General features: G+C 40.8%; 1 protein-coding gene across 1 annotated transcript in view; it reads left to right on the top strand.

The window, feature by feature from the left end:
* Positions 1 to 26,426, top strand: part of wu:fb13g09 (ATP-binding cassette sub-family C member 5) — an 82,888-nt gene that overhangs the window by 48,239 nt on the left and 8,223 nt on the right. Inside the window, exons 18-25 of the mRNA XM_063000976.1 lie at positions 5,018 to 5,147; positions 5,233 to 5,386; positions 8,925 to 9,053; positions 9,935 to 10,121; positions 12,349 to 12,438; positions 17,276 to 17,468; positions 24,730 to 24,889; positions 24,978 to 25,056. Coding sequence (XP_062857046.1) covers positions 5,018 to 5,147; positions 5,233 to 5,386; positions 8,925 to 9,053; positions 9,935 to 10,121; positions 12,349 to 12,438; positions 17,276 to 17,468; positions 24,730 to 24,889; positions 24,978 to 25,056 — 1,122 coding nt within the window. The remainder of the gene's footprint in view (positions 1 to 5,017; positions 5,148 to 5,232; positions 5,387 to 8,924; positions 9,054 to 9,934; positions 10,122 to 12,348; positions 12,439 to 17,275; positions 17,469 to 24,729; positions 24,890 to 24,977; positions 25,057 to 26,426) is intronic.

Here is a 26,426-nt window from a genome sequence, read left to right as displayed (position 1 = left end):
ATGAGCAAAACATACAGAAAATATGAAAGAAATATGAACAAATATGATTATTTTGATTGTGTAGAACTGTTCGGGGTCCGGGGTGCTTGGGTGGTGAAGCAGTCTCTTACGCAAGCCCACCACACAGACAGCTTGGACTCTCAAGTTCAAATCTCAGCAATGCAACAGACGTGGCCAGATGTCTAAAAATGTTTATCTCCTGAGGGACAGAAGGTTGTCTGGGTTACTCATTATTGCCGCTGCACAGATGTGACCCTTGTTGTCTGGTCGAGGCACCTGCATGATTGGTGGGTGATTTACTAAGGGCATTGTGTGACTCTTCATATGTGATACAGCTCCCTGTGGGAATGCACCACTGGTTAAGATGGTCTGTGGCTCTCCTCATTCAGTGTGGGTGGTGCAAGCGTATTTACTCAACTTACAGCAGATGGTTTACATTGGAAAAGCAACACCTTTAATACAAAACAAGCTTTTAGAATTCACAAACCTTTAAAGAGCAAATTAAACCAGCAACCATCCAATAACTCCCACTGACTCTGTTTACATTTTTGGAACTTTTACTGTAGCACTACTAGTCCACACTACACGATTTTTGCCCTGATTTTCGCTCGCTGACTGGTCGCCGCTAGATGTGGCAGCTCGGAAGCAACTCGGCATTCACTCTGGGCTCAAATATCGGCTCTCGATTGCTATGTGTGAACTGTTCAACGATCCGTTTTCATGACAAAACGTAGTTTGGGAGACTAGACAGACTCGTCTGAGATTCCTCATGGTGATAGATTGTGTAGTGCGTGACCCCCTATCACAGATCAGTTGTGTAGTGTGAAAACCACAACGACTTAAAAGACTCCCGATTACATGAGATCCAATTGTGTAGTGTAAACTGTAAAGCGAGCTGAACAACTTGAATGTTGGCATTATGGTGCAAACAGCTATTAGGCTAAGAGGATATTTACTGTTTGTTGTTGGATGAATTTTGTCCCTAAAGTGACTTGTTAAAGTAAAATGTTTCGTATTTTGTAAAACCCTTAAATACATCTTCATTACATCTAATGTTCTTGTTATGAAATTGCTTAATAACAAATATGCAATAAATGACAGGTACTATTTCAAAACATTGTCCACCCACCTTGAGAAGCTTTGCAGTGAATTTAAAATTAACAAACGGCAGAAACCGAACACCTCTTGGCAGGGTAACTACATTTGGGCAAGATATAAGAGTTTGTCACATGCACAGGAAAAAGTCAGTTTGCATTTAGCAGATGCTTTTATCCAAGGCGACTTACAGTATACAGTTTAAGCAACTGAGGGTTAAGGGCCTTGCTCAGGGGCCCAACAGTGGCAACCTAGCAGTGGTATGGTTTGAACCAGCGACCTTCTGCTTACTGCCCCTGTCAGTTAGACTGAACAATGGCATTCTTACTCTGCATTACTTCTGTTCGAGCTAGAATAGAGTAAAGAATTACATAAAGATCTAAAGAAGCAGTATATATAAAAAACAATATATGGAACAAAAAATAAATGTCTTATACACAAGGTAAGAGAAGTTCTTGTGCAACACAAAAGTGTAGTGTCATATGGGACAGTGGTAGCCTAGTGGGTAGAGATTTGGGCTATCAAACAGAAGATCGTCGGTTCAAATCCAGCCTCTGCTATGCAGCTACTGTTGAGCCCTTGAGCAAGGCCCTTAACCCTGTCTGCTCCAGGGGCACTGTACAATGGTTGACCAATGGTTGCACTCTGACCCCAGCTTTCAAACAATCTGGGATATGCGGAAAAATAATTTTACTGGACAGTGGGTAGGGCTTTGGGCTATCAACTAAAAGGCTGAGAGTTCAAATCCCAGCTCTGCCATGCAGCCACTGTTGGGCCCTTGAGCAAGGCCCTTAACCCTGTCTGCTCCAGGGGAGCCATACAATGGTTGACCCTGCGCTCTGACCCCAGCTTCCAAACAAGCTGGAATATGCTAAGAAAGAATTTCGTTGTATCGTACATCTGTATATGTATAAATGGCAAATAAAGGCATTCTATTCTATATGCAAATACCAGTCAAGATTTGTCAGTATAGGAGCATTTGTGTGTGTGTGTGTGTGTGTGTGTGTGTGTGTGTGTGTCACATACCCTTGTGTCAATGGCAGCTCACAAGTCTGTTCCTAATTGGGTCAGAGGGTTTCTGGTGTCATGCTCATGTACTGTCTTCCTGATGGAAGGAGTGTAGAGAGACCATGTTGTGGGTGGGTTGTGTCCTTTTTAATGTTGTGTGCTCTCCTAGACTAAACATTATAAAGGACACAGCCCACCCACAACATGGTTGTTTACTAAATTGTCTATTTGCTCTTTACTAAATTGTGTCAATTATGCTTTTCTTTGACCTTTTAATATAAAATGCAATGAGGTGGTAATTATTGTCTCACTTGTTTTGTTAAATTATGTGAATTTTTTGTTATTTATTGTTTACGAGGCATGTTGGGATTCAATGTGGGTGGGGTACAGCATCAAGGTCATTGCAACTAGTCACTGTCTGTAATGAGCTTTGCATAATATGTCTTTGAGTAAGGCCCTACCTACTTCACAGCCTTGATAATCACGTCACAGACCATGACATTAGCCTTTTCTGGTGTAATATGCAATTTTCTGTAAAGTTTAAGGTTGGTGTTTATCAATTTAACGGTTTTCATTCGTGTATCATTTAAGTGCCTCATGTTTACTGGTTAATTTGCACTATGAGGCAGTCCTATTGTAACCGAGCGTATGTAGAGTTTGCTGAGTTTATCAAGTAAGAAAAAAACTGTACATAGACAAACTAACAGGAGAATCATATTTCACTTGGTTCTTTTTTGAGGCCCAGCACAGAGATAATCACATGTGTAAAGAAGCACACTTTTTCATTGATTATGGAATCCCCAAAAGGGACACAATGTACTTAATATGTAAACACATACATCAAACATTGTCAGCACACTACACCACAGAAAAGTCTGTTACACTAGCTAAAGTCTAAAGCAACTGAGGGGTAACTGAGTTTGGCGGGGAAGGGGGGCTGGGTGTTGGGGCGTCAAAACACGGATGGGAATTTTCATCTTTGAGACATTCTAGGACATTCTAGGATTACATTCATCTATTAAGGTAGGTTATGCTATGTATTGCAGCTTCTATTTATTCTATTATTTAATTTATTTAATTTATTTAATGACTGCTGTGAAATGTGTCACTTTTCTTCAAAAATCTGTAAAATCTATGAGTGTTGCTTTCATGTTCTTCTCTAAATTGCAGCTAAGTGTAAATATAAGTGTGCATGTACAGTGTATCACAAAAGTGAGTACACCCCTCACATTTCTGCAAATATTTAAGTATATCTTTTCATGGGACAACACTGACAAAATGACACTTTGACACAATGAAAAGTAGTCTGTGTGCAGCTTATATAACAGTGTAAATTTATTCTTCCCTCAAAATAACTCAATATACAGCCATTAATGTCTAAACCACCGGCAACAAAAGTGAGTACACCCCTAAGAGACTACACCCCTAAATGTCCAAATTGAGCACTGCTTGTCATTTTCCCTCCAAAATGTCATGTGATTTGTTAGTGTTACTAGGTCTCAGGTGTGCATAGGGAGCAGGTGTGTTCAATTTAGTAGTACAGCTCTCACACTCTCTCATACTGGTCACTGAAAGTTCCAACATGGCACCTCATGGCAAAGAACTCTCTGAGGATCTTAAAAGACGAATTGTTGCGCTACATGAAGATGGCCAAGGCTACAAGAAGATTGCCAACACCCTGAAACTGGGCTGCAGCACAGTGGCCAAGATCATCCAGCGTTTTAAAAGAGCAGGGTCCACTCAGAACAGACCTCGCGTTGGTCGTCCAAAGAAGCTGAGTGCACGTGCTCAGCGTCACATCCAACTGCTGTCTTTGAAAGATAGGCGCAGGAGTGCTGTCAGCATTGCTGCAGAGATTGAAAAGGTGGGGGGTCAGCCTGTCAGTGCTCAGACCATACGCCGCACACTACATCAAATTGGTCTGCATGGCTGTCACCCCAGAAGGAAGCCTCTTCTGAAGTCTCTACACAAGAAAGCCCGCAAACAGTTTGCTGAAGACATGTCAACAAAGGACATGGATTACTGGAACCATGTCCTATGGTCTGATGAGACCAAGATTAATTTGTTTGGTTCAGATGGTCTCAAGCATGTGTGGCAGCAATCAGGTGAGGAGTACAAAGATAAGTGTGTCATGCCTACAGTCAAGCATGGTGGTGGGAATGCCATGGTCTGGGGCTGCATGAGTGCAGCAGGTGTTGGGGAGTTACATTTCATTGAGGGACACATGAACTCCAATATGTACTGTGAAATACTGAAGCAGAGCATGATCCCCTCCCTCCGGAAACTGGGTCGCAGGGCAGTGTTCCAGCATGATAATGACCCCAAACACACCTCTAAGACGACCACTGCTTTATTGAAGAGGCTGAGGGTACAGGTGATGGACTGGCCAAGCATGTCTCCAGACCTAAACCCAATAGAACATCTTTGGGGCATCCTCAAGCGGAAGGTGGAGGAGCGCAAAGTCTCGAATATCCGCCAGCTCCGTGACGTCGTCATGGAGGAGTGGAAAAGCATTCCAGTGGCAACCTGTGAAGCTCTGGTAAACTCCATGCCCATGAGAGTTAAGGCAGTTCTGGGAAATAATGGTGGCCACACAAAATATTGACACTTCAGGAACTTTCACTAAGGGGTGTACTCACTTTTGTTGCCGGTGGTTTAGACATTAATGGCTGTATATTGAGTTATTTTGAGGGAAGAATAAATTTACACTGTTACATAAGCTGCACACAGACTACTTTTCATTGTGTCAAAGTGTCATTTTGTCAGTGTTGTCCCATGAAAAGATATACTTAAATATCTGCAGAAATGTGAGGGGTGTACTCACTTTTGTGATACACTGTATGTTTCCCTGCGATTGGTTGACGACCTGTCCAATGTTTTAATTCGTAAAAATGTGCACTTGTCTGTGTTGCAGTGTACATTGCGGGCGGCCTCGGTTCTGCATGACAAGCTGTTTAAGACCATCCTTCTTAGTCCCATGCGCTTCTTTGACACAACTCCCCTAGGACGCATCCTCAATCGCTTCTCCAAAGACATGGACGAAGGTTAGAGTCAGAATCCTTACCAGCCTTTCCGTTCCTCGGTCAGACATAGACATTAAAACTGGATTTCACGATCTTTCCCATGTAGTGGATGTGCGTCTGGCCATGCAGGCAGAAATTCTGATGCAGAACCTGACGCTGGTGCTGTTCTGTCTTGGAGTGGTGAGCGCTGTTTTCCCATGGTTCCTGTTCTCCATCATCCCTATTGCTGCATTCCTCTTCATCATCAATCGTGTCTCCAGGTCAGGCCAATAGGTTTGTTTTGTTTTTTTAGCAGACCAGAAATGGCATTTTGGTTTGCACTAATATGGGTGGAAGAACCTTTCTAGTTTCCATGCTTAAAACTGGCATTTAGAAAGCTACAGGCCAAAGTTGTTCAATTAGTTGGGAGCCAGATTACAAAATGAAATCAGGTTAGGGGCTATGAACATGATTGACTTGCCAATGTATTAGAAAAAGTTGGTGCTTTAAACGGGTTTTGTACCAGCTTGAACAACTCTTTTGTACCAGCTTCAACAACTCTACTCTTTTTAAAGTAGAAAGCAGCTAACATAGATAATAAAGCATGTTGCAGGCAGGCTGGAGGGAGATTAATAGCTGTATCGGTATTGTCCTCGATAGCCAGCTATCCTTCTCCACTCATGTAGCCAATATGACAAAAATATGTTGGTTCATCCTCTATAACATCAAAAAAATTTGACCATTTCTGTCTATGGAAGCCACTCAGATTTTTGTCCAATCATTTATCATCTCAAGGCTGGACTACTATTACTCCTTCTGGTTTTGAACATACCCAAACATTGCCACATCACCCCACTGCTGCGTTCTCTTCACTGGCTTCCTGTAACTGCCCATGTTCAATTTAAAACAATGATGCTCGCCTACTAAGCCAAAATGAACTAGCCCCAAGCTACCTTAGAGAACTCATAAAACCCCATTCTGTACAAGTCTCGCTGGTCTTGATCCTCCACCCAAAACTCAAGGAAGGCAGGCATCAAGGCTCTTTTCTGAGGAATGAAGAATGACTTTATTTGTCATATATACATATACACGTACAGTACAGTGAAATTCTTTTTCTGCATATCAGAGCGCAGGGTCAGCCATTGTACAATACCCCTGGAGCAGAGAGGGTTAAAGGCCTTGCTCAAGGGCCCAACAGTGGCTGATTAGCAGATCCTGGATTTAAACCAGAAATCCTTTGGTTAATAGCCCAAAGCTCTACCCACTAAGCTACCACTGTCCTTAGCACCCAAGTAGTGAAACAAACCCCCGTCTGTTCATACAGCCGAGTTTCTCACTATCTTCAAAAGACGATTAAAGACAACCTTAAGGATTAGGTTGAGAGTTTCAGTAGATTTGTCTCCATGGATTGTTTACTTAAACTAGTCAAAAAATGTTTACTATGCAAGCGTTTCTGTAAGTCGCTCTGGATAAAAGCGTCTGCTAAATGCATAAAATGTAAATGTAATCATTTATGGGGAAACATCAGTGGTTTCCAAACTAATTTATATTCTATATGAATGTAAATTATTTTGAAAACTCGCAAAACTTCCTTTTTGCCCTCGAGAAATTCACTCACAGTCAGTGAAATGATGCTTTAGCAGAAAGAGAGCAGTTGTTCAGAAAAAAAGTAATAAAGTATTTATTTTAAACACATTTAAACTACTGTACATAGTGATACTTAAAACAAAAACCAACCCAAACTTTCAGAGGCATCAAAGCCTAAACATTAAAATAGGTTGTTATTCTAGTGGTCCAGTGGTTCCTCAACTACAAAAGCTCAGTCAACTTTGAGCTTAAGCAAAGACTGTGGCACAGCCAAGAGCAACCAACAGGATGACCTCAAAGACTAGGATGAAGGATAGGGATGAAAATATTCCATGTAAGACAGCACTAATTCATTTAATGATTAAAAGAAAGTAAAATGGCTTTGAATTGGATCGTGTAATTTACAATAATTCAGTGACTGGATACCAGGGCCAGGGTGATGTAGTCTCCCTGTTTTGAGCCTGTGTGCAAAAAAATTAGTTGTTTTGAACTGTAAACAAGCTGAAAAGGACTTAAAGGATTTAAACCCATGTACAAGCTGTTACAGTAGTCTAAGTAGGCTGGACTCTTTCAGGACCACTACAGAGCAGGTATTATTTAGGTGGTGGATCATTCTCAGCAATGCAGTGACACTGACATGGTGGTGGTGTGTTTGTGTGTGTTGTGCTGGTATGAGAGGATAAGACACAGCAGCGCTGATGAAGTTTTTAAACACCTCACTGTCACCGCTGGACTGAGAATAGTCCACCAACCAAAAATATCCAGCCAACAGCACCCTGTAGGAAGTGTCCTGTGACCAATGATGAAGGTCTAGAAGATGACCAACTCAAACAGCAGCAATAAATGAGCGATCGTCTCTGACTTTACATCTACAAGGTGGACCAACTAGGTAGGAGTGTCTAACAGAGTGAGCAGTGAGTGGACACTGTATTTAAAAACTCCAGCAGCGCTGCTGTGTCTGAAAAAAACACACACTAACACACCACCACCAAGTCAGTGTCACTGCAGTGCTGAGAATGACCCACCACCCAGATAATACCTGCTCTGTAGTGGTCCTGTGGGGCTCCTGACCATTGAAGAACAGGGTGAAAGTATGCAGAGAAACAGATAGACTACAGTCAGTAATTGTAGAACTACAAAGTGCTTCTATATGGTAAGTGGAGCTGATAAAATGGACAGTGAGTGTAGAAACAAGGAGGTGGTTTTAACATTATGGCTGATCAGTGTAAATTCCTAAAGATCCACTTAAAAATTTTGTGGAAAGCCTTCCTAGAAGAGTGGAAGTTGATGTAGATGAATAGGATGTGCAGCTAGGCTCACAGTCAAGTGGCTCATTGTCACCTATGATTTACCTGAACTATGTAACTGTTAACAAAAAAAAAAATTTCTCCTAAAGAGGGTAAAAGTGTAGAAACGTCTTTTTTCATTTTCTTAAGGCTGCTGGCTTTCAAAATAAATAAAGCCTGATTTTAATAAAACCTACAGGGTTTCAGTTGTTATTATAATGGAAATGAGACTGGTAGGTGGTCTCTCTCGTTTTATTTGTGGTTAACCACCTTAGCATTTTATGTTTTTAAAGCTTATATATGCGATTACATACTGAGGATGCTGTAGATAATGAATATTAGAAGACAGAGAAATATAGCTGAACTTTGAAACTTTTCTCAGACAAATAGCTTACCTAATAAACCACCGAACACCATTTCTGAACTAAATGAACATCATTTGTTATCTGCTTGTGTTTTCGGATGCAGGATATTTTTTGCTCCACGTTTTACCCATCTTCTTCCCTATACTCATCCTGTTTCTTTTAGTGTGAAAAGTGTGATTCATACTCATCCATTTATTCGCAGTCTTTTCCTATTTCATTTTGTATCTAAAAGTAGAAATCATCTCACCTTTAGCCAATAAAAGCCCGTCTCTCACATTGCTGCAGGCAGAGGCATTGCTGCCCTGCTGGGTTTAATGTTGATGTGGCATGCCACATAAAAGGCCTGATAAATTAGGACTGAGCCCTCAGAAATGACCCGGTCTGTCTGGAAGTGCCCTTCAGAATCACGCTTATTGTTCCCTGTGGGCATCCGACTCATATTCTTCCTACATGTCACATGACGGGTGTGATCAGCTAGACGGCTATGATCCACCCCAGTTCTTCTGCACTGAGAATATGGTGTGACTGCTGAGACACCAGTGAAGTGTGAAAATCTTTTATACTTTTTTGTGTCCCAATAGGGCTCTCATTCGTGAGCTGAAGAGGTTAGATAATATCAGCCAATCACCTTTTACCTCTCACATCACCAGCAGCCTGCAGGGCCTGTCTTCCATCCATGCCTACAACAGGGGAGAACATTTCTTGCACAGGTGAGTCATTTGGTGACATCTGGATAGAATTAATTTTTATAAAGGGCTGCAAAGTGCTAAATAATTAGCAGCCCGGCTAGATCTTGCCCTAAAGTCATTTTTTATTATTTATAAGTTTAATAAATTGAGGTGCATGGGTGGAGCAGCAGCAAAATACTTTAGCTTCCTACTGTTGAGATTTGGGGATCCAGGGTTTGAATCTCAGTGGTGCTATCATCAGTTTGCATTTTAAGGGTGGACTGTTGATCATAAGGTTGGTGGGTCAAGCCCCCACCATGTTCCCACCGTTGGACACCTGAGGAAACCCTTTAACTATAACAACAGATATAAGGAAAGCCTTTATACCTATACTGATATCTTTATCTTTATTTCTATATTTATACTGTATTTATTGTTAATAATAATAGTAACACTACTGCTCCTATTATTATTATTATTTTTTTTATTATGTCAGATGCACAATTTGCTATCGATTAATATCTATCTATCTATCTATCTATCTATCTATCTATCTGTCCATCCATCTGTCTGTCCGTCCATCCATCCATCCATCCATCCATCCATCCATCCATCCATCCATCTATCCATCTATCTATCTATCTATCTATCTATCTATCTATCTATCTATCTATCTATCATTTTTATCTTACAGTTACTTATACATTAATTGGACTTAATATAACTTCACTATATTTTAAATGCACAATAAAATCAAAAAAATTGTTTATGGGGCTGAAGTTTTGACATCTATAATTGTAGATGAGTTACATGCTGTAGGGGATTGCTTATAGTCTTAACTGATGCAATTATGTAATAATAATAATAATAATGTAATAATAATATTTTAATTACTTTATATATAAATGTGTACGTCTGCCCAGATATCAAGAGCTGTTGGACACTAACCAGGCTTCCCACTACCTGTTCAGCTGTGCCGTGCGCTGGCTGGCGGTGCGTTTAGACCTCATAAGCATTGTCCTTATTACCATGACGGCGCTGCTTATCGTTTTAATGCACGGCCATATCCCTCCAGCTTATGCCGGTCTGGCCATTTCCTATGCTGTGCAGGTAAATACAACATGCACTCACTTCTCATACACATGTTTGAAATGTAAACTTGTCTTATTTAAAGTCGAAAACTGCATATTCAGAGGCTGCGGTGCAGGAAAGAAGACCTTGATCTTTGTCCATGTGTCCAGCAACACACTTCAGTAAGCTTGCTTACATATGCACAGTCTCATCTGTGTTCCAGCAGCTTCTAGTCCTCGGCAGACCTGTTTTGTGTGGTTCTTTGATTACAGCTATAGAGGACAAATTTCCTCTTAGCAAAGTGTACAGTTTGGGTTTTCTTCTTGACCTTTGCAAAGGTAACACTATTGAGTGTACATTTTAATGGGTTTAGTCATACACTGATGAGGCATAACATTAAAACCACCTCCTTGTTTCTACACTCACTGTCCATTTGATCAGCTCCACTTAGAAGCACCATATAGAAGCACTTTGTAGTTCTACAATTACTGACTGTAGTCCATTTGTTTCTCTACATGCTGTGTTAGCCTGCTTTCACCTTGTTCTTCAATGGTCAGGACCACCACAGACCAGGTATTATTTGGGTGGTGGATCATTCTCAGCACTGCAGTGACAATGACATGGTGGTGGTGTGTTAGTGTGTGTTGTGCTGGTATGAGTGGATCAGACACAGCAGCGCTGCTGGAGTTTTTTAATACTGTGTCCACTCGTACCTAGTTGGTCCACCTTGTAGATTAAATGTCAGAGACGATCACTCATCTATTGCTGCTGTTTGAGTTGGTCATCTTCTAGACCTTCATCAGTGCTCACAGGACGCTGCCCACGGGGCGCTGTTGGCTGCATATATTTTTGGTTGGTAAACTATTCTCAGTCCAGCAGTGGCTGTGAGGTGTTTAAAAACTCCATCAGCGCTGCTGTGTCTTATTTACTCATACCAGCACAACACACACTAACACACCACCACCATGTCAGTGTCACTGCAGTGCTGAGAATGATCCACCACCCAAATAATACCTGCTCTGTGGTGGTCCTGGGAGAGTCCTGACCATTGATGAAGAGGGTGAAAGCAGCCAGCTTCCAGCGTAGTAATGAAGCATTGCTCCCTCCCCTCATTTTATTCATGTTTGTTACCTTTGGATTGAAATCTAATTTAAAATGGTGGAATACCTTACATAGTGCACTTCACAGGAACAACTGGGGTGAATGGAACGCTCCTACAGAATTGGCGCTAATGGTTGAAAGACCGCTTTCTGAACCAATAAGACCTTCTGATTTTAATTTTAGTAAGAAATGCTGTTATTTGCATTTATTCAGTTTGCGTCACACAGATGATGTATCAATGAAACACTTGATTGGCTTTCTAACGAGTTCGTGTTTTACTTCACAACCGGGAAAAGTTTGGAGGTTTTTAATTATAAGCACATTTACAAAATAACAGATTATATTTCTAATGGGACACACGGTTATAAATTTAATAGCATCTGAAAGAACATAAGCAAGGTAAGCAGTGGTTATGATTTTTTTTGCTGTGTTTTGGCCACTTTGTCATGATTTATCGCGCGCTTTTGTTTTGCAATTAAAACAAAACGTATCAGTTTAAGCTTTTAACTGGTACCTTCTTGTTACGGAAATTACATTCACTTGCATAGTGACTAGAAAAGTAAAGGCTCTAAGTAAAACGGCAAAATACAGTTGCTAATCTGTTGTTGTTTTTTATCTGAACTTACATATTATTCATTTATTTCTACGCTACATTTTGTACAAATGTAGCTACATATGTTTTGTGTATATTATATTGACTGGTGACTTGATTTGGACTCTAGCCTAAAGACTCGTGACTTCACTCTGACTCGTATTTTGTGGCTTGTAAACATCTCTGCTGTATATATATTTTTGACCTAGCAGATTTTAACATTTATAAATACTAAGTCACAGAAAAATAACATTTGCAATTCTAAGTCTACTACAGGGCAGTGATAGCTCAGTGGTTAAGGTACTGGACTAGTAAACAGAAGGTTGCCGGTTCAAGCCCCGCCACCACCAAGTTGGCACTGTTGGGTCCCTGAGCAAGGCCCTTAACCCTCAATTGCTTATGGTCTTCAGCTCATCGTGTAAGTCGCTTTGGATAAAAGCGTCTGCTAAATGCTGCAAATGTATTTACATTATTGACTTCAGATGTACTGAATTTGCCATCTATAATTTTCCACTAAATATGCACAGAATTACAGCGATTGGGTTTTTGATTTGTCATGATCTGTGTCTCCAGCTTACAGGACTGTTTCAGTTCACGGTGCGTCTTCTGTCTGAAACAGAGGCTCGATTTACATCAGTGGAAAGGATCAATCATTATATAAAGGTAGGCATGTCAGTGACAACCAGAAGAACAGCAGGACACAGTCTAAGTGGATTTATTTCCCCAGTTATAAAAAAGAATAAAATTAACCTAGTTTTAGCCACCTTTGCTGTTCCTGGATTAATTTTGGATTAATGACAGTTTGCTCAGTGATTAACGATGAGCATCGGTAGGGGCATTGTCATTCTGGCAAGTACTACTTCCATCGCAATAGTCTTTTATAATATTTATGAAGTGATCAGTTAGAATAACTTTGTACTGATTGGTCGTGACTCTTTCATCTAAAGGGCAAAAGTAAACCCGAACCATGAATGATCCAGTAAAAGGAAACATGTATTCAGTCATTTTTGTGTTATATATCTATATAAAATATGTAGTTGTAAAACTAGTTTCAGTATAAATGATGTTGTCCCTGGCTGGGAAGTTTTCACACCATAAGTAGCAATCATGGTCAGTGTCAAAGAGTCCTCCAAAATTTCAAGGGTCAAAATTCATCCAGTCATTCATTCATTCATTGTCGTTTACCACTGCTTTATTCTGGTCAGGGTTGCAGTAGGTTCTATTGATTGAGCAAGAGGCAGGAAACAGCCTGGACAGGTTGTGTGTCTATCACAGGGCCATCACACACACACACACTTAGGGCAATTTTAGTAGCCTGACTGAATATCTTTGGACTTGTGGGAGGAAACCAGAGCACCCAGAGGAACTCAAGGCTAACACAAAGAGAACATGCAAAACACAAAAAGGACCCTGGCTGCAAGGTGGAGAAATCAAACCCAGGTTCTTCTCATAAGGTGACTGCCCCACCCACTCTACCCACACTATCTGTGCATAAGCATCTGAAAAAATTTGATCTATGGTCAGATTAAAAAAAAAACAGAACTCTCAGACAATAATGCAGCTTGTTTGGAGGAAAAGGGTTGTGGATATTGTCCCAAGAGCCCTTTTTTATTAACCCACCAGCAAAATACCCACTGTAAGGTACAAAGGTGGGAATACCATGATATTGGGCTGCTACTCTGTAAACAACGCTTCAGCATGTCATGAGGGAATTGAGCAATGCATCCAGTAATACTGATAACACTTTAATCTCGGTGTTCAGGAAACCAAATCTGGAAGCATCAATGATTTAACAACTGATTTAACTTAAGGCTGTCTAAGAAAAATGAGGTAAAGGTGTGCATGACCTAGCCAATTTACAGAGTTGCATCCTATTAAAAATTTATAAAGGATTTAAAAATGGCTTAGTCTGTTGGCAGGAACCTTGTGGAATTTAAGATCATTTTCAACATTTTTAACTGGATTACTATGTTAATAAAATAAATTCATTGCTTTCTTTACATATCTTTAAGCTGTGTTGACCAGGAACAGCTTTAAAACAGAACTAATGTTAATTTGTGATTTTTTTGATTCCCCGTCAAGAAAAATGACCTATTCTTTGTTTTTATTTACATGTACAAAGACATAGTTTGTGTACATTTTAAGTGGTTATATTGGAAGTGCAAAAACAGATTTGTTGGACTGCCTGTTCCTATAGTGCTATATTGTTTTGTAATCATATGAGAAATAAGGACAGCAGTGATTGTAGTCATAAAAATACTTTTTTTTCCCCATTCGTGCTTGATATAACACTTCGGCTGCTCAACAGCATATTGTGCTTGATAATGCACCACATGTTTTTAATCAGAGACTAGCACCTGCTTCCTCTTTCTGTGAAGCCTTTCTGTTGTAACACATGTAGAATATATTTTGTCATTTCCTGCTAAAACAAGCATGGGTCTTTCTGAAAAAGGTGTTGGTTACATGGTTTCAAATCATAAGACAGTGGCTTATGTATTTGTCATTGTTGAGAATCAGGTTGGTCGCACCAACACTTTGCTTTGGTCCATCTTAAAGCCAACAACATTTTTTTGCTTTCAGCTTTCATAGTAGATTCTTAACTTGGATTTACAGGTGCTGCTACAAAGTGGGTACTAATAAGGGTTTGCCAAAGTATTCTTGAGCCATGTTGTAATATTTATTTCAGAAACATGTCAGTGTTTGACACAGTGCAGTCTTTTTATATGAGCTCTTAGCTTTGCCAATTACACACAGATTAAGATTTCGCTGAGAATTTAAAAACAGCTGTTGATCCCTCAATATTTCTGATCCTTCATGTCCCTGTCCCTACAGTTTTGGAATGTAACAGGCATCAGATTAGGAATTAGTGTATATTTACAAAGGTAAAACAGTAAATTTCTGTATAATGCTTCCAGTTCATACAATACATGTCCAAATAGCTTTTGGAGTTAGGAAGTTTGAAATTGTAACGATATAGGGCTAAACGAGACACAGATGTTTAACAAAGGTTTAATAATAATAATAATAAAAGACAAGACAAGTGCACACAAGAAAAGACATATGAACAAGTGACCTATGCTAACCGCCAAGCTAAACATGAATAATGCTAAACTAAACACAAATGAACTAAGCTACATTCTAAGCTAACCGCTAACGCTAATCTAAATGTATGAAACATGAACCTAAACTATAAGTCAAACAGAAGACAAAACAAGGCATGAACAGTAACAAACAGACAATGGCAGACAGACAGGAGCTAACAGACAGACAGGAGCGAGCTAACAGACAGACAGGAGCGAGCTAACAGACAGACAGGAGCGAGCTAACGGACAGACCAAAATCGCACCGGCGAAGGCAAACCAACATGAACCATCCAGTCAAATCAAAATCCAAAATAGGCTCTGATGATTGTTCCCTAGCTGCCTTCTTATATCCCATGACCTAATTTACTCAGACGAGGTGCAGCTGGGGTTAATTAGCTGGAGACCAATCACTATGAGGGGGCGTTGGCTTGCCAAAATAAACAAAAACACCTTTGACATGTGCTCCTGGAGAAAGGGGCGTGGCATGTAAACATGGCTTCAGGAGCTCAGAGGTTGGATTAGTGACAGAAATGTGTAGTAAAGCATTCAGAAATGACTACACAAGCATTACAAGATCTGTTTAATCGCCTTGAGAATAAAATATAAGGACATGATAATCAGTGAAACATGCCTGATGAGGTCTTGCATTTAATCTTCCTTTAACTATTTTTCATCTACATTTTATACACAGCACTTGTACTGAATATGCTGACATGCCAGGTAATAGATTTGACGTTTCCCTGTGTAGAGAGAAGAACCCTGTAATTTTAAAACTTACTTTTGATGAAAGTCTAAGTTAAGTTTTGGGGGCAGACAAGAAATGCTTCCCAGCTCTACTACAGTGACAGTTTAATGCATAGTCATACTGTAGATGCAGTGAACTGAGTGTGTTCCGATTTCAATCTCAGCAGTGTTATATCAGCCAGCTGGAGGTCTGCACAGACACGACTGGTTATGTCATTGGCCAAAGTTATGTCATGAATTGGCACCCTGTCTAGGGTGTTTCTGCCTTGCGCCCAGTGTTACCTGGGGAAACAGGACCTGCATCGAACCTTTCCAGGATAAAGCAATTGATGATGCTAAAAAGGGTTCCTTATTATACTAGTTAAGTTACTGGACCTGTGATCAGAAAGTTGCCAGATTCAATCCCCACTATTGCCAAGTTACCACTGTTGGGCCCCTGAGCAAGGCCCTTAACCCTCAATTGCTTGCATGTTATTCGTTTATAACTGTAAGTCACTTGGATAAAAGCATGGGTGGTGCAGCGGTAAAAGACACAACCCCAAATCTTATTGGCGCTATCAGCCAGTAGGGTGTCAACACAAACATGATTGGCTATGTTGGTGGTGGGGAAGTTAGTGGTGTGATGACTTCACAGCCTAGCCAATGGGAGGTGCACTTGTCAGTGTGCTCTTAGTGTCGGTCCCAACCCTGTCTTTATTAAAATAATACTGCTAACTGTGTCTGTAGAGCACCCAACCACACACCCACCTTGATATACGGTATATACACTGATCAGCCATAACATTAAAACCACATTAAAGGTATAACATTAAAACCACACTCACTGTCCATTTTATCAGCTCCACTTACCATATAGAAGCACTTTGTAGCTCTACAATTACTGACTGTAGCCCATCTGTTTCTCTACATACTGTTTTAGTCTGCTTTCACCTTGTTCTTCAATGGTCAGGACCCCCACAGGACCACTACAGAGCAGGTATTATTTAGCTGGTGGATCATTCTCAGCACTTCAGTGACACTGACATGGTGGTGGTGTATTAGTGTGTGTTGTGCTGGTATGAGTGGATCAGACACAGCAGCACTGCTGGAGTTTTTAAATACCGTGTCCACTCACTGTCCACTCTATTAGACACTCCTACCTAGTTGGTCCACCTTGTAGATGTAAAGTCTGACAACTTTTTTTCAGTTGTCAGAAAGGGCTTCCATGTGTCCAACCCACCTAATTAAGTGCATAAGCTAATAAAAGCAGAAATTGCTTACCATTTTTAGGACAGTGGATCTTCAGGACTGATTTTGAGATGACCAAGTTAGCACTAACTGGTTTGTATAGGTTTTCCTGGACAGCTAAATCACACCACAACCGTTCACCCTCATTTCCATTATCTGTTTTTGACAATTCCTTCATTTAGAAGAATGGAGCATTTGGTAGTGAAATAACATGCCACTTAGATGGCATCAGCTCATTACACTGCGTGGGTGCACAGTGGGTAGACGCTCCTGCTGAGTTTAGATGAAAATCTCCCAGTGTGTGAGGTGGTTTCACCACACTTTGATCTAAACAAAACCCAAGTAGGTCTCAGCTTGTAGTATCTCTGTTGATGCAAGTTTTTGAATGGTGCATTTAAGTTGGGTACAATCAAGCTGGAAAATATATCTTATAATCTTTTGTGTAGACTCTTGAGACAGAAGCACCTCAGGAGATCAGTGACCTTTCTGCTCCTGCAGCAGATTGGCCACAGGAGGGAAGCATCAGCTTTCAGAATGTGGAGCTGCGTTATCGGCATGAGTTACCCCTGGTGCTAAAGGACCTCACCTTCAGCATACGTCCAGAGGAGAAGGTGGGCATTGTTGGTCGCACAGGCTCAGGTAATCATTACCAGTTTTCTATTATTTTTTGGGTTTTTGTATCTGTTGGTCCTGGATTTTGTAAAGTTGCTTTGAGACAATGTCTATTGTAAAAAGCGCTATATAAATAAAGTTGACTAGATGACTAGACTATTATCTGTGGTAGTTTTGGTTTAGAAAACTAGTAAAACTAGCTTGCATTTCTACTGGATTACATTATTAAAGGTGGAAGTTTTCTAATACATGGCATACAAATACAACCATACAAAAACAACAAAGATTTTGTTAGTTTTGTTAGTTTTAAAAAATATTTTACCATCTAGAGCAGGGGTGGGCAAACTTTTCGGCTCAAGGGCCACACTGGGTTTTAAAAATTGACAGACGGGCCGGGTGGGTGCGGGGGTTTGGAACTAATATACAGTGCCTTGCAAAAGTATTCAGCCCCCTTGAACTTTTCAACCTTTTGCCACATTTCAGGCTTCAAACATAACGATATGAAATTGTAATTTTTTGTGAAGAATCAACAACAAGTGGGACACAATCGTGAAGTGGAACGAAATGTATTGGATATTTTAAACTTTTTTTAGAAATAAAAAACTGAAAAGTGGGGCGTGCAATATTATTCAGCCCCCTTGCGTTAATACTTTGTAGCGCCACCTTTTGCTGCGATTACAGCTGCAAGTCGCTTGGGGTATGTCTCTATTAGTTTTGCACATCGAGATACTGAAATTTTTGCCCATTCTTCCTTGCAAAACAGCTCGAGCTCAGTGAGGTTGGATGGAGAGCGTTTGTGAACAGCAGTTTTCAGCTCTTTCCACAGATTCTCGATGGGATTCAGGTCTGGACTTTGACTTGGCCATTCTAACACCTGGATACGTTTATTTGTGAACCATTCCATTGTAGATTTTGCTTTATGTTTTGGATCATTGTCTTGTTGGAAGATAAATCTCCGTCCCAGTCTCAGGTCTTTTGCAGACTGCAACAGGTTTTCTTCCAGAATGGTCCTGTATTTGGCTCCATCCATCTTCCCATCAATTTTAACCATCTTCCCTGTCCCTGCTGAAGAAAAGCAGGCCCAAACCATGATGCTGCCACCACCATGTTTGACAGTGGGGATGGTGTGTTCAGGGTGATGAGCTGTGTTGCTTTTACGCCAAACATAACGTTTTGCATTGTGGCCAAAAAGTTCGATTTTGGTTTCATCTGACCAGAGCACCTTCTTCCACATGTTTGGTGTGTCTCCCAGGTGACTTTTTATAGATATCTTTGAGAAATGGCTTTCTTCTTGCCACTCTTCCATAAAGGCCAGATTTGTGCAGTGTACGACTGATTGTGTCCTATGGACAGAGTCTCCCACCTCAGCTGTAGATCTCTGCAGTTCATTCAGAGTGATCATGGGCCTCTTGGCTGCATCTCTGATCAGTCTTCTCCTTGTTTGAGCTGAAAGTTTAGAGGGACGGCCGGGTCTTGGTAGATTTGCAGTGGTCTGATACTCCTTCCATTTCAATATGATCGCTTGCACAGTGCTCCTTGAGATGTTTAAAGCTTGGGAAATCTTTTTGTATCCAAATCCGGCTTTAAACTTCTCCACAACAGTATCTCGGACCTGCCTGGTGTGTTCCTTGGTCTTCATGATGCTCTCTGCGCTTTAAACAGAACTCTGAGACTGTCACAGAGCAGGTGCATTTATACGGAGACTTGATTACACACAGGTGGATTCTATTTATCACCATCAGTCATTTAGGTCAACATTGGATCATTCAGAGATCCTCACTGAACTTCTGGAGTGAGTTTGCTGCACTGAAAGTAAAGGGGCTGAATAATATTGCACGCCCCACTTTTTAGTTTTTTATTTCTAAAAAAAGTTTAAAATATCCAATAAATTTCGTTCCACTTCACGATTGTGTCCCACTTGTTGTTGATTCTTCACAAAAAATTACAATTTCATATCGTTATGTTTGAAGCCTGAAATGTGGCAAAAGGTTGAAAAGTTCAAGGGGGCTGAATACTTTTGCAAGGCACTGTAAGTTCACGTTTAAACCTTTATTTTCGTGATTAAAGGATGAATTTTTGAATATAAATGAAACACCAGACTCATCCTTTTATGTGCACATTTACACATGCGTGAATGTGATTTTTTTTAATGCATTTTTTAAAATTATTTTTATCTTTGTTTCCACTTGGTGTATCGCCGTCTAAACAAAACCAATTCAGCCTTTAAAGCAGCACTTTCAACATAAGTTAATGGTTTATGTGTAACATTTTAAACCAGTCAAGTGGTTTGATCATGCTGGGGTGATAGTAGGGTTGCCAACCGTCCCATAAAATACGGAATCCTTCCTTATTTGGAAACTAAAGGCTGCGTTCCGTATTGAACTGATACGGGACGCACTTTATTCCGTATTTTTTATCAATGGTAGAGAAATGCAGCAGATGAGACAGAGACGGGGCGATCTGTATGAAACAGAAGGAAACTGCTGCTACCGTGGGAATTAGAAAGCGTTTGGTTATTATTCTTAGTGTTCACGTTTAGTCTCAGTAACGCCATGTGTGCGCAGGGATATCAGCATAACAGCCTGTTCATTACACCGCTGTTTGAGTAGCGCAGTGGGCAGAGCGCGTGGCTCATGTTTTTCCGCCCTAGGTTCGAATTATTTAAAAATGTTGTTGCACTATGGTTACATGATTACATGATGTTCTTTATGGATGTTGGTTTGCCTAAAACATGGTTCTGGTTTATTATTATAAAGAATAAAAATAATAAATGGTAAACAGCAGAATCCATGTTCCTATGACGGTGTGAGACACGTTATATATTTCATAACATAACCGCCTGGTGTGCGCCATCTAGTGGAATCAATTAAAACGCAAGTTTAGTGCAGGAAAAAGATTTAAATTAATGCGGTTTTAGGACAGTTTTGTAAATACTCAGCGGGCCGGATTAAACAGCCTAACGGGCCGCATGTGGCCAGCGGGCCGTAGTTTGCCCACCACTGATCTAGAGGCTACTCTTCAGCCTCCACACATTGAAAGACAGAATATTGGAATTCAGGCACTTCTCTAAAATAAAATAATTTAAATCATTAATTATCAATATATGGTAGAGTACGCAAGCCCACTACTGCTGAGATCTGGAAATCCAGGGTTCAAATCTCAGCGGTGCTATTGGCCAGTCTGGCATCTGCATCTGCATGGACATAACTGGCTAATGTTCAAGGAAGGCAGGGGTGGCTAAAACAGCCTAGCCATTGGGATGCACACTTCTTAGTGCACTCTCAATGCTGGTCCCAAGACCAGATAAAAATAGCTTCAGGAAGGGCATCCAGCGTAAAAACTGTGCCATATACACGGATCAGCCATAACATTAAAACCACCTCCTTGTTTCTACACTCAATGTCCATTTTATCAGCTCCACTTACCATATAGAAGCACTTCTATACAATTACTGATTGTAGTCCATCTGTTTCTCTGCATGCTTTGTTAGCCCCCTTTCATGCTGTTCTTCAATGGTCAGGACTCTCTCAGTACCAATACAGAGTAGGTATTACTAACAGCGCTCTGTGGACTTTACATCTACAAGGTGAACCAACTAGGTAGGAGTGTCTAACAGAGTGGACAGTGAGTGGACACGGTATTTAAAAACTCCAGCAGCGCTGCTGTGTCTGATCCACTCATACCAGCACAACACACACTAACACACCACCACCATGTCAGTGTCACTGCAGTGCTGAGAATCATCCACCACCTAACTAATACCTGGTCTGTGGTGGTCCTGTGGGGGTCCTGACCATTGAAGAACAGGGTGCAAGGCGGTTAAAAAAGTATGTAGAGAAACAGATGGACTACAGTCAGTAACTGTAGAACTGCAAAGTGCTTCTATATGGTAAGTGGAGCTGATAAAATGGACAGTGAGTGTAGAAACAAGGAGGTGGTTTTAATGTTATGGCTGATCAGTGTATATTCTTTGACATATTAATGAATCCATTACTTTATGTTTAGTAAGTGTAATTTAGGGTAAAACTTAACCTCAGGCCACTCAGGTGGCGCAGCGGTAAAAAGACACGCTGCAACCAGAGCTGGATTCTGAGAACCTCATATCGAATCCAGCTCTGCCTCCCCGGTTCGAGGCTGAGTGGCTGTATGAGCAACGATTGGCCGGTTGCTCAGTTGGGGGGTGTGACAAAGAACCGGATGTGGGTCTCTCTCTCTGTCAGAATGCGATTATGACCTCTGCCGGCTGATTAGAGGCACCTGCACAAGAGATGAGGAAGAGTGCCCTTAGGGTGTGTCTCTCCGCATGCAACGCTAGGTGGCGCCAAACTCATAAATGTGCGGGTGGCAAAAATGCATCCGGCTGCTGCCCATGTTTTGGAGGGGATATGGGTTAGCTTCGATCTCCTCGGTCGGGGCAGGGTTCGGCATAGACAGAGAGGAAGCACGATGCAAATTGAACAATTGGATCCGCTAAAGGGGAAGAAAAAAGGAAAGAAAAAAAAGGGGGAAAAAACAGGTCAGTGGTAGCTTAGCAGATAAGGTGTTGAGCTGTAATTGAAAGGTCACTGGTTCAAGCCCCACTACTACCAGGGTGCCAACATTTGGCCCTTGAGCAAGGCCTTTAACCCACCAATGTTTGGATTGTATTCGGTCAGAATTGATATAACAGCATCTGCTAGAGGCCATTAATGTAACAATGTCTGGACCTCAATTATATTGAAAATATGTGGACTGTATTAAAAAGTGAGGTTAAGTAAAGTGATTCAAGCAAAGCTTTGCTAGAGGTTTGTTGGTGAATTTTAAAAGTTAAGCTCTCTGAAATTAGAAAGGCGAACATAACACTGATTGTCTAGTTTATCAGCTTTGTCTAGCACAAAGCAAAGACTCAGCACCGCACTAAGCTGAAAGCATGGCTTCATGTACTTTAATCAACTACTGCACATTAACCTGCACTTTCTTCTGCTAAAGGAAGTGGTAGCCGCAGGCTGACCAGGGACACACACTACATGACCAAAAATGTGTGGGCACCTGACCATAATCTTGCTGGACAAATGCAGGTTTATCCAGAATTGGCGATCAGCTTCTGTTGTTTTTATGAGTAACAGCTGGAAAGAGCAAAAAGCTTTGCTAGAAGCTTGTTGGTGAATTTTAAAAGTTAATCAAGTGAAAAAAAACCTTAGGGACTGTAACAAATGGTGAGTTAAAACTATACAGTGACTCACCACCAAGCTGAATCTAGACCCAAGTGGACAGTCAGTCTAACAGAGTGACTTGTAAGGAAAAAAAATAAAAGGAAGAAATCCAATCACACAGGACAGGATTTGATATGATACTGTTGAGTGTCAGTTGAACACTCTAAAGCGTGAGGTAACTGCCAAACCGGCAGAAAAGTAAACAAAAGGGGGTTTGAGCCTGAAGGCGCAAGGCAAATGCGATCAGTAAATAGAAAAAGCCAATCAGTCCGCAGGGAAAAATGAAACAAATAAATAAATTAAGTAAGTTCTACAGAGGTGAGAGCATTTGGTGGAACGGCAATCCGACCCAACACGCCAACTCCTCTGTCTGTCTGTGATCGATCGGTGATCATGTGCCGTGACACAATCATAGACAATCAATGCTTCTCCTACTTGCCCTAACTTGAAGAAAGAGATGATGAGGGAGTATCAGGATTAATATTTTTGGGGAAAATGGTTTACTTATTTAAGAAAAGCTCTCTGAAATTAGAAAGGCGAACATAACACTGATTGTCTAGTTTATCAGCTTTGTCTAGCACAAAGCAAAGTTTCAGCACCGCACTAAGCTGAAAGCATGGCTTTATGTATTTTGATCAACTACTGCACATCAACCTGCACTTTCTTCTGCTAAAGGAAGTGGTAGTCACAGGCTGACCTATTACAGAGACACACACTATATGACCAAAAGTGTGTGGGCACCTGACCATAATCTTGCTGGACATCCCATCTAAAACCATGAGCATTAATATATAGTGAACTCCCTAACAATGAAGTTCAAATATTTAAACCAGGTGATGGTTGGTTGTGCTATATCACTATATGACCAAAGGTATGTGGGCACCTGACCATAATCTTGCTGGACATCCCATCTAAAACCATGAGCATTAATATACACTGATCAGCCTAACATTAAAACCACCTTTTTGTTTCTACACTCACTGTCCGTTTTATCAGCTCCACTTACCATAAAGAAGCACTTTGTAGTTCTACAATTACTGACTGTAGTCCATCTGTTTCTCTGCATGCTTTGTTAGCCCCCTTTCATGCTGTTCTTCAATGGTCAGGACTCTCCCAGGACCACCACAGAGCAGGTATTATTTAGGTGGTGGATCATTCTCAGCACTGCAGTGACACTGACATGGTGGTGGTGTGTTAGTGTGTGTTGTGTATAAGACACAGCAGCGCTGCTGGAGTTTTTAAACACCTCACTGTCACTGCTGGACTGAGAATAGTCCACCAACCAAAAATATATCCAGCCAACAGCATCCCGTGGGCCACTGATGAAGGTCTAGAAGATGACCAACTAAAACAGCAGCAATAGATGAGCGATCATCTCTGACTTTAGGTCTACAAGGTGGATCAACTAGGTAGGAGTGTCTAGTAGAGTGGACAGTGAGTGGACACGGTATTTAAAAACTTCATCAGCATTGCTGTGTCTGATCCACTCATACCAGCATAACACACACTGCAGTGCTGAGAATGATCCACCACCTAACTAATACCTGCTTTGTAGTGGTTCTGTGGGGGTCCTGACCATTGAAGAACAGGGTGAAAGCAGCCTAAAAAAGCATGCAGAGAAACAGATGGACTACAGTCAGTAATTGTAGAACTACAAAGTGCTTCTATATGGTATGTGGAGCTGATAAAATGGAATGTAGTGAGTGTAAAAACAAGGAGGTGGTTTTAATGTTATGGCTGATCCGTGTATAGTGAACTCCCTAACAATGAAGTTCAAATATTTAAACCAGGTGATGGTTGGTTGTGCTAGGATAATTGAGAATAAGTTGTATGGTTATTTTAATAGTAGCTGTCAATAAATTTTAACAAAAGGGACGTTAATCGTTAATCTGGAATTGGCGATTACGTTGTTTTTATTAGTAATAGCTGCAAAATCACTGACATCCGGGGAGATTACAAGACATGATTCATTATCTTCCTTGTTACAGTTACAATACTTATTTTCTTATAGACATCAGATTCTGATTTAGTGAGTTTTGTTATCATGTATCATGCTGATGTTAACATGTAATGACACTTCCCGCTGGTTTCTTTAGGTAAAACCTCACTCGGAGTAGCACTCTTCAGACTGGTGGAAATTAGTGGAGGATCAGTCATCATTGACAACGTCAACATTGCTCACATAAGCTTGGAAACCCTGAGGAGCAGGCTGTCAGTCATCCCTCAAGAGCCTGTCCTCTTCCTTGGTACTGTCAGGTATGCTTCACAGCAGAACTATAGTCATGCAGACAATGCCAGAATTATAGTCTGGTCCACAACACAATGTTCTTTCATCTGTGCTTAGGTCAAACCTGGACCCGTGGGGCCAGTATACAGATGCACAGGTCTGGGAAGCACTGGAGAAAACTCACATCAAAGACATGGTGAGTAAAGAAAGCTCGGGTGTGGAGTTCAACAAATTACACCAGCAGCATGCTGGCTAGCAGGGTAGATGTCTTTAGCTTTTTGCGCCCAATTATAGGTGCCATTACTGTCCCCATTCAAGTATTGTATTGTATAGTGTGTTACATATGAAACACGCACTTTACACAGTGTGTACATGGCATGCAAAAAAAGAGGTAATATTGGTTTGCATATGGGAATTTGTGGTCATGTAGACAAAAAAGTTTTTTTTAAAAGCATCTGACTGCCTTAAATGTCTTTGTATGCTGTAGCATTACTTTTTAAGAACTAAAGGGCCTAGCCCAAATCCTAAAAACCTAATTATGGGTGTCCACATAATTAAAATTTATTTATACAAATGTTTGTAATTAAAATCTATCAAAGGTATACCATGTAGAATACTGAATAAATACAAACATGCACACACACACATACACTCATCGGCCAGATGATGTTTGTGTGATGGTCCATCCACTTATGCCAATAACAACCATTTGGCAATAACATGGTAAAGATATACACCGATCAGCCATAACATTAAAACCACCTCCTTGTTTCTACACTCACTATCCATTTTATCAGCTCCACTTACAATATAGAAGCACTTTGAAGTTCTACAATTACTGACTGTAGGAGTTGGTTTTTAAACACCTCACTGTCATTAATTAAGTGCTGGACTGAGAATAGTCCACCAACCAAAAACATCCAGCCAACAGCGCCCTGTGACCCCTGATGAAGGTCTAGGAGATGACCAACTGAAAGAGCAGCAGTAGATGAGCGGTCATCTCTGACTTTACATCTACAAGGTGGACCAACTAGGTAGGAGTGTCTAACAGAGTGGATAGTGAGTGGACACAGTATTTAAAAACTCCAGAAGCGCTGCTGTGTCTGATCCACTCATACCAGCACAACACACACTAACACACCACCACCATGTCATTGTCACTGCAGTCCTGAGAATCATCCACCTAAATATTACCTGCTCTGTGGAGGTCCTGACCATTGAGGAACAGGGTGAAAGCAGGCTACAAAGTATGTAGAGAAATAGATGGACTACAGTTAGTAATTGTAGAACTACAAAGTGCTTCTATATGGTAAGTGGAGCTGATAAAATGGACAGTGAGTGTAAAAACATGGAGGTGGTTTTAATGTTATGGGTAAATGGTGTACATACACCCACTGGTCAGATGATGCTCCATCCACTAACAACAATAACAACCACTCGACAATAACATGGTAGTGATATTTATCAGCTATAACAACAGCCACTCTTATGAGAAGATTTATCCTAGCTTTTGAAGTATGTATGTTGTAATTTGTGTCCATTTAGCATGACTGGGCATTGATGTTG

Source organism: Trichomycterus rosablanca, chromosome 1, assembly GCF_030014385.1.
Source record: "Trichomycterus rosablanca isolate fTriRos1 chromosome 1, fTriRos1.hap1, whole genome shotgun sequence".
Classification (NCBI taxonomy): Eukaryota; Metazoa; Chordata; class Actinopteri; order Siluriformes; family Trichomycteridae; genus Trichomycterus; species Trichomycterus rosablanca.
The sequence above is the reverse complement of the archived record's forward strand: the minus strand, read 5'-3'. Positions and strand labels throughout refer to the sequence as shown.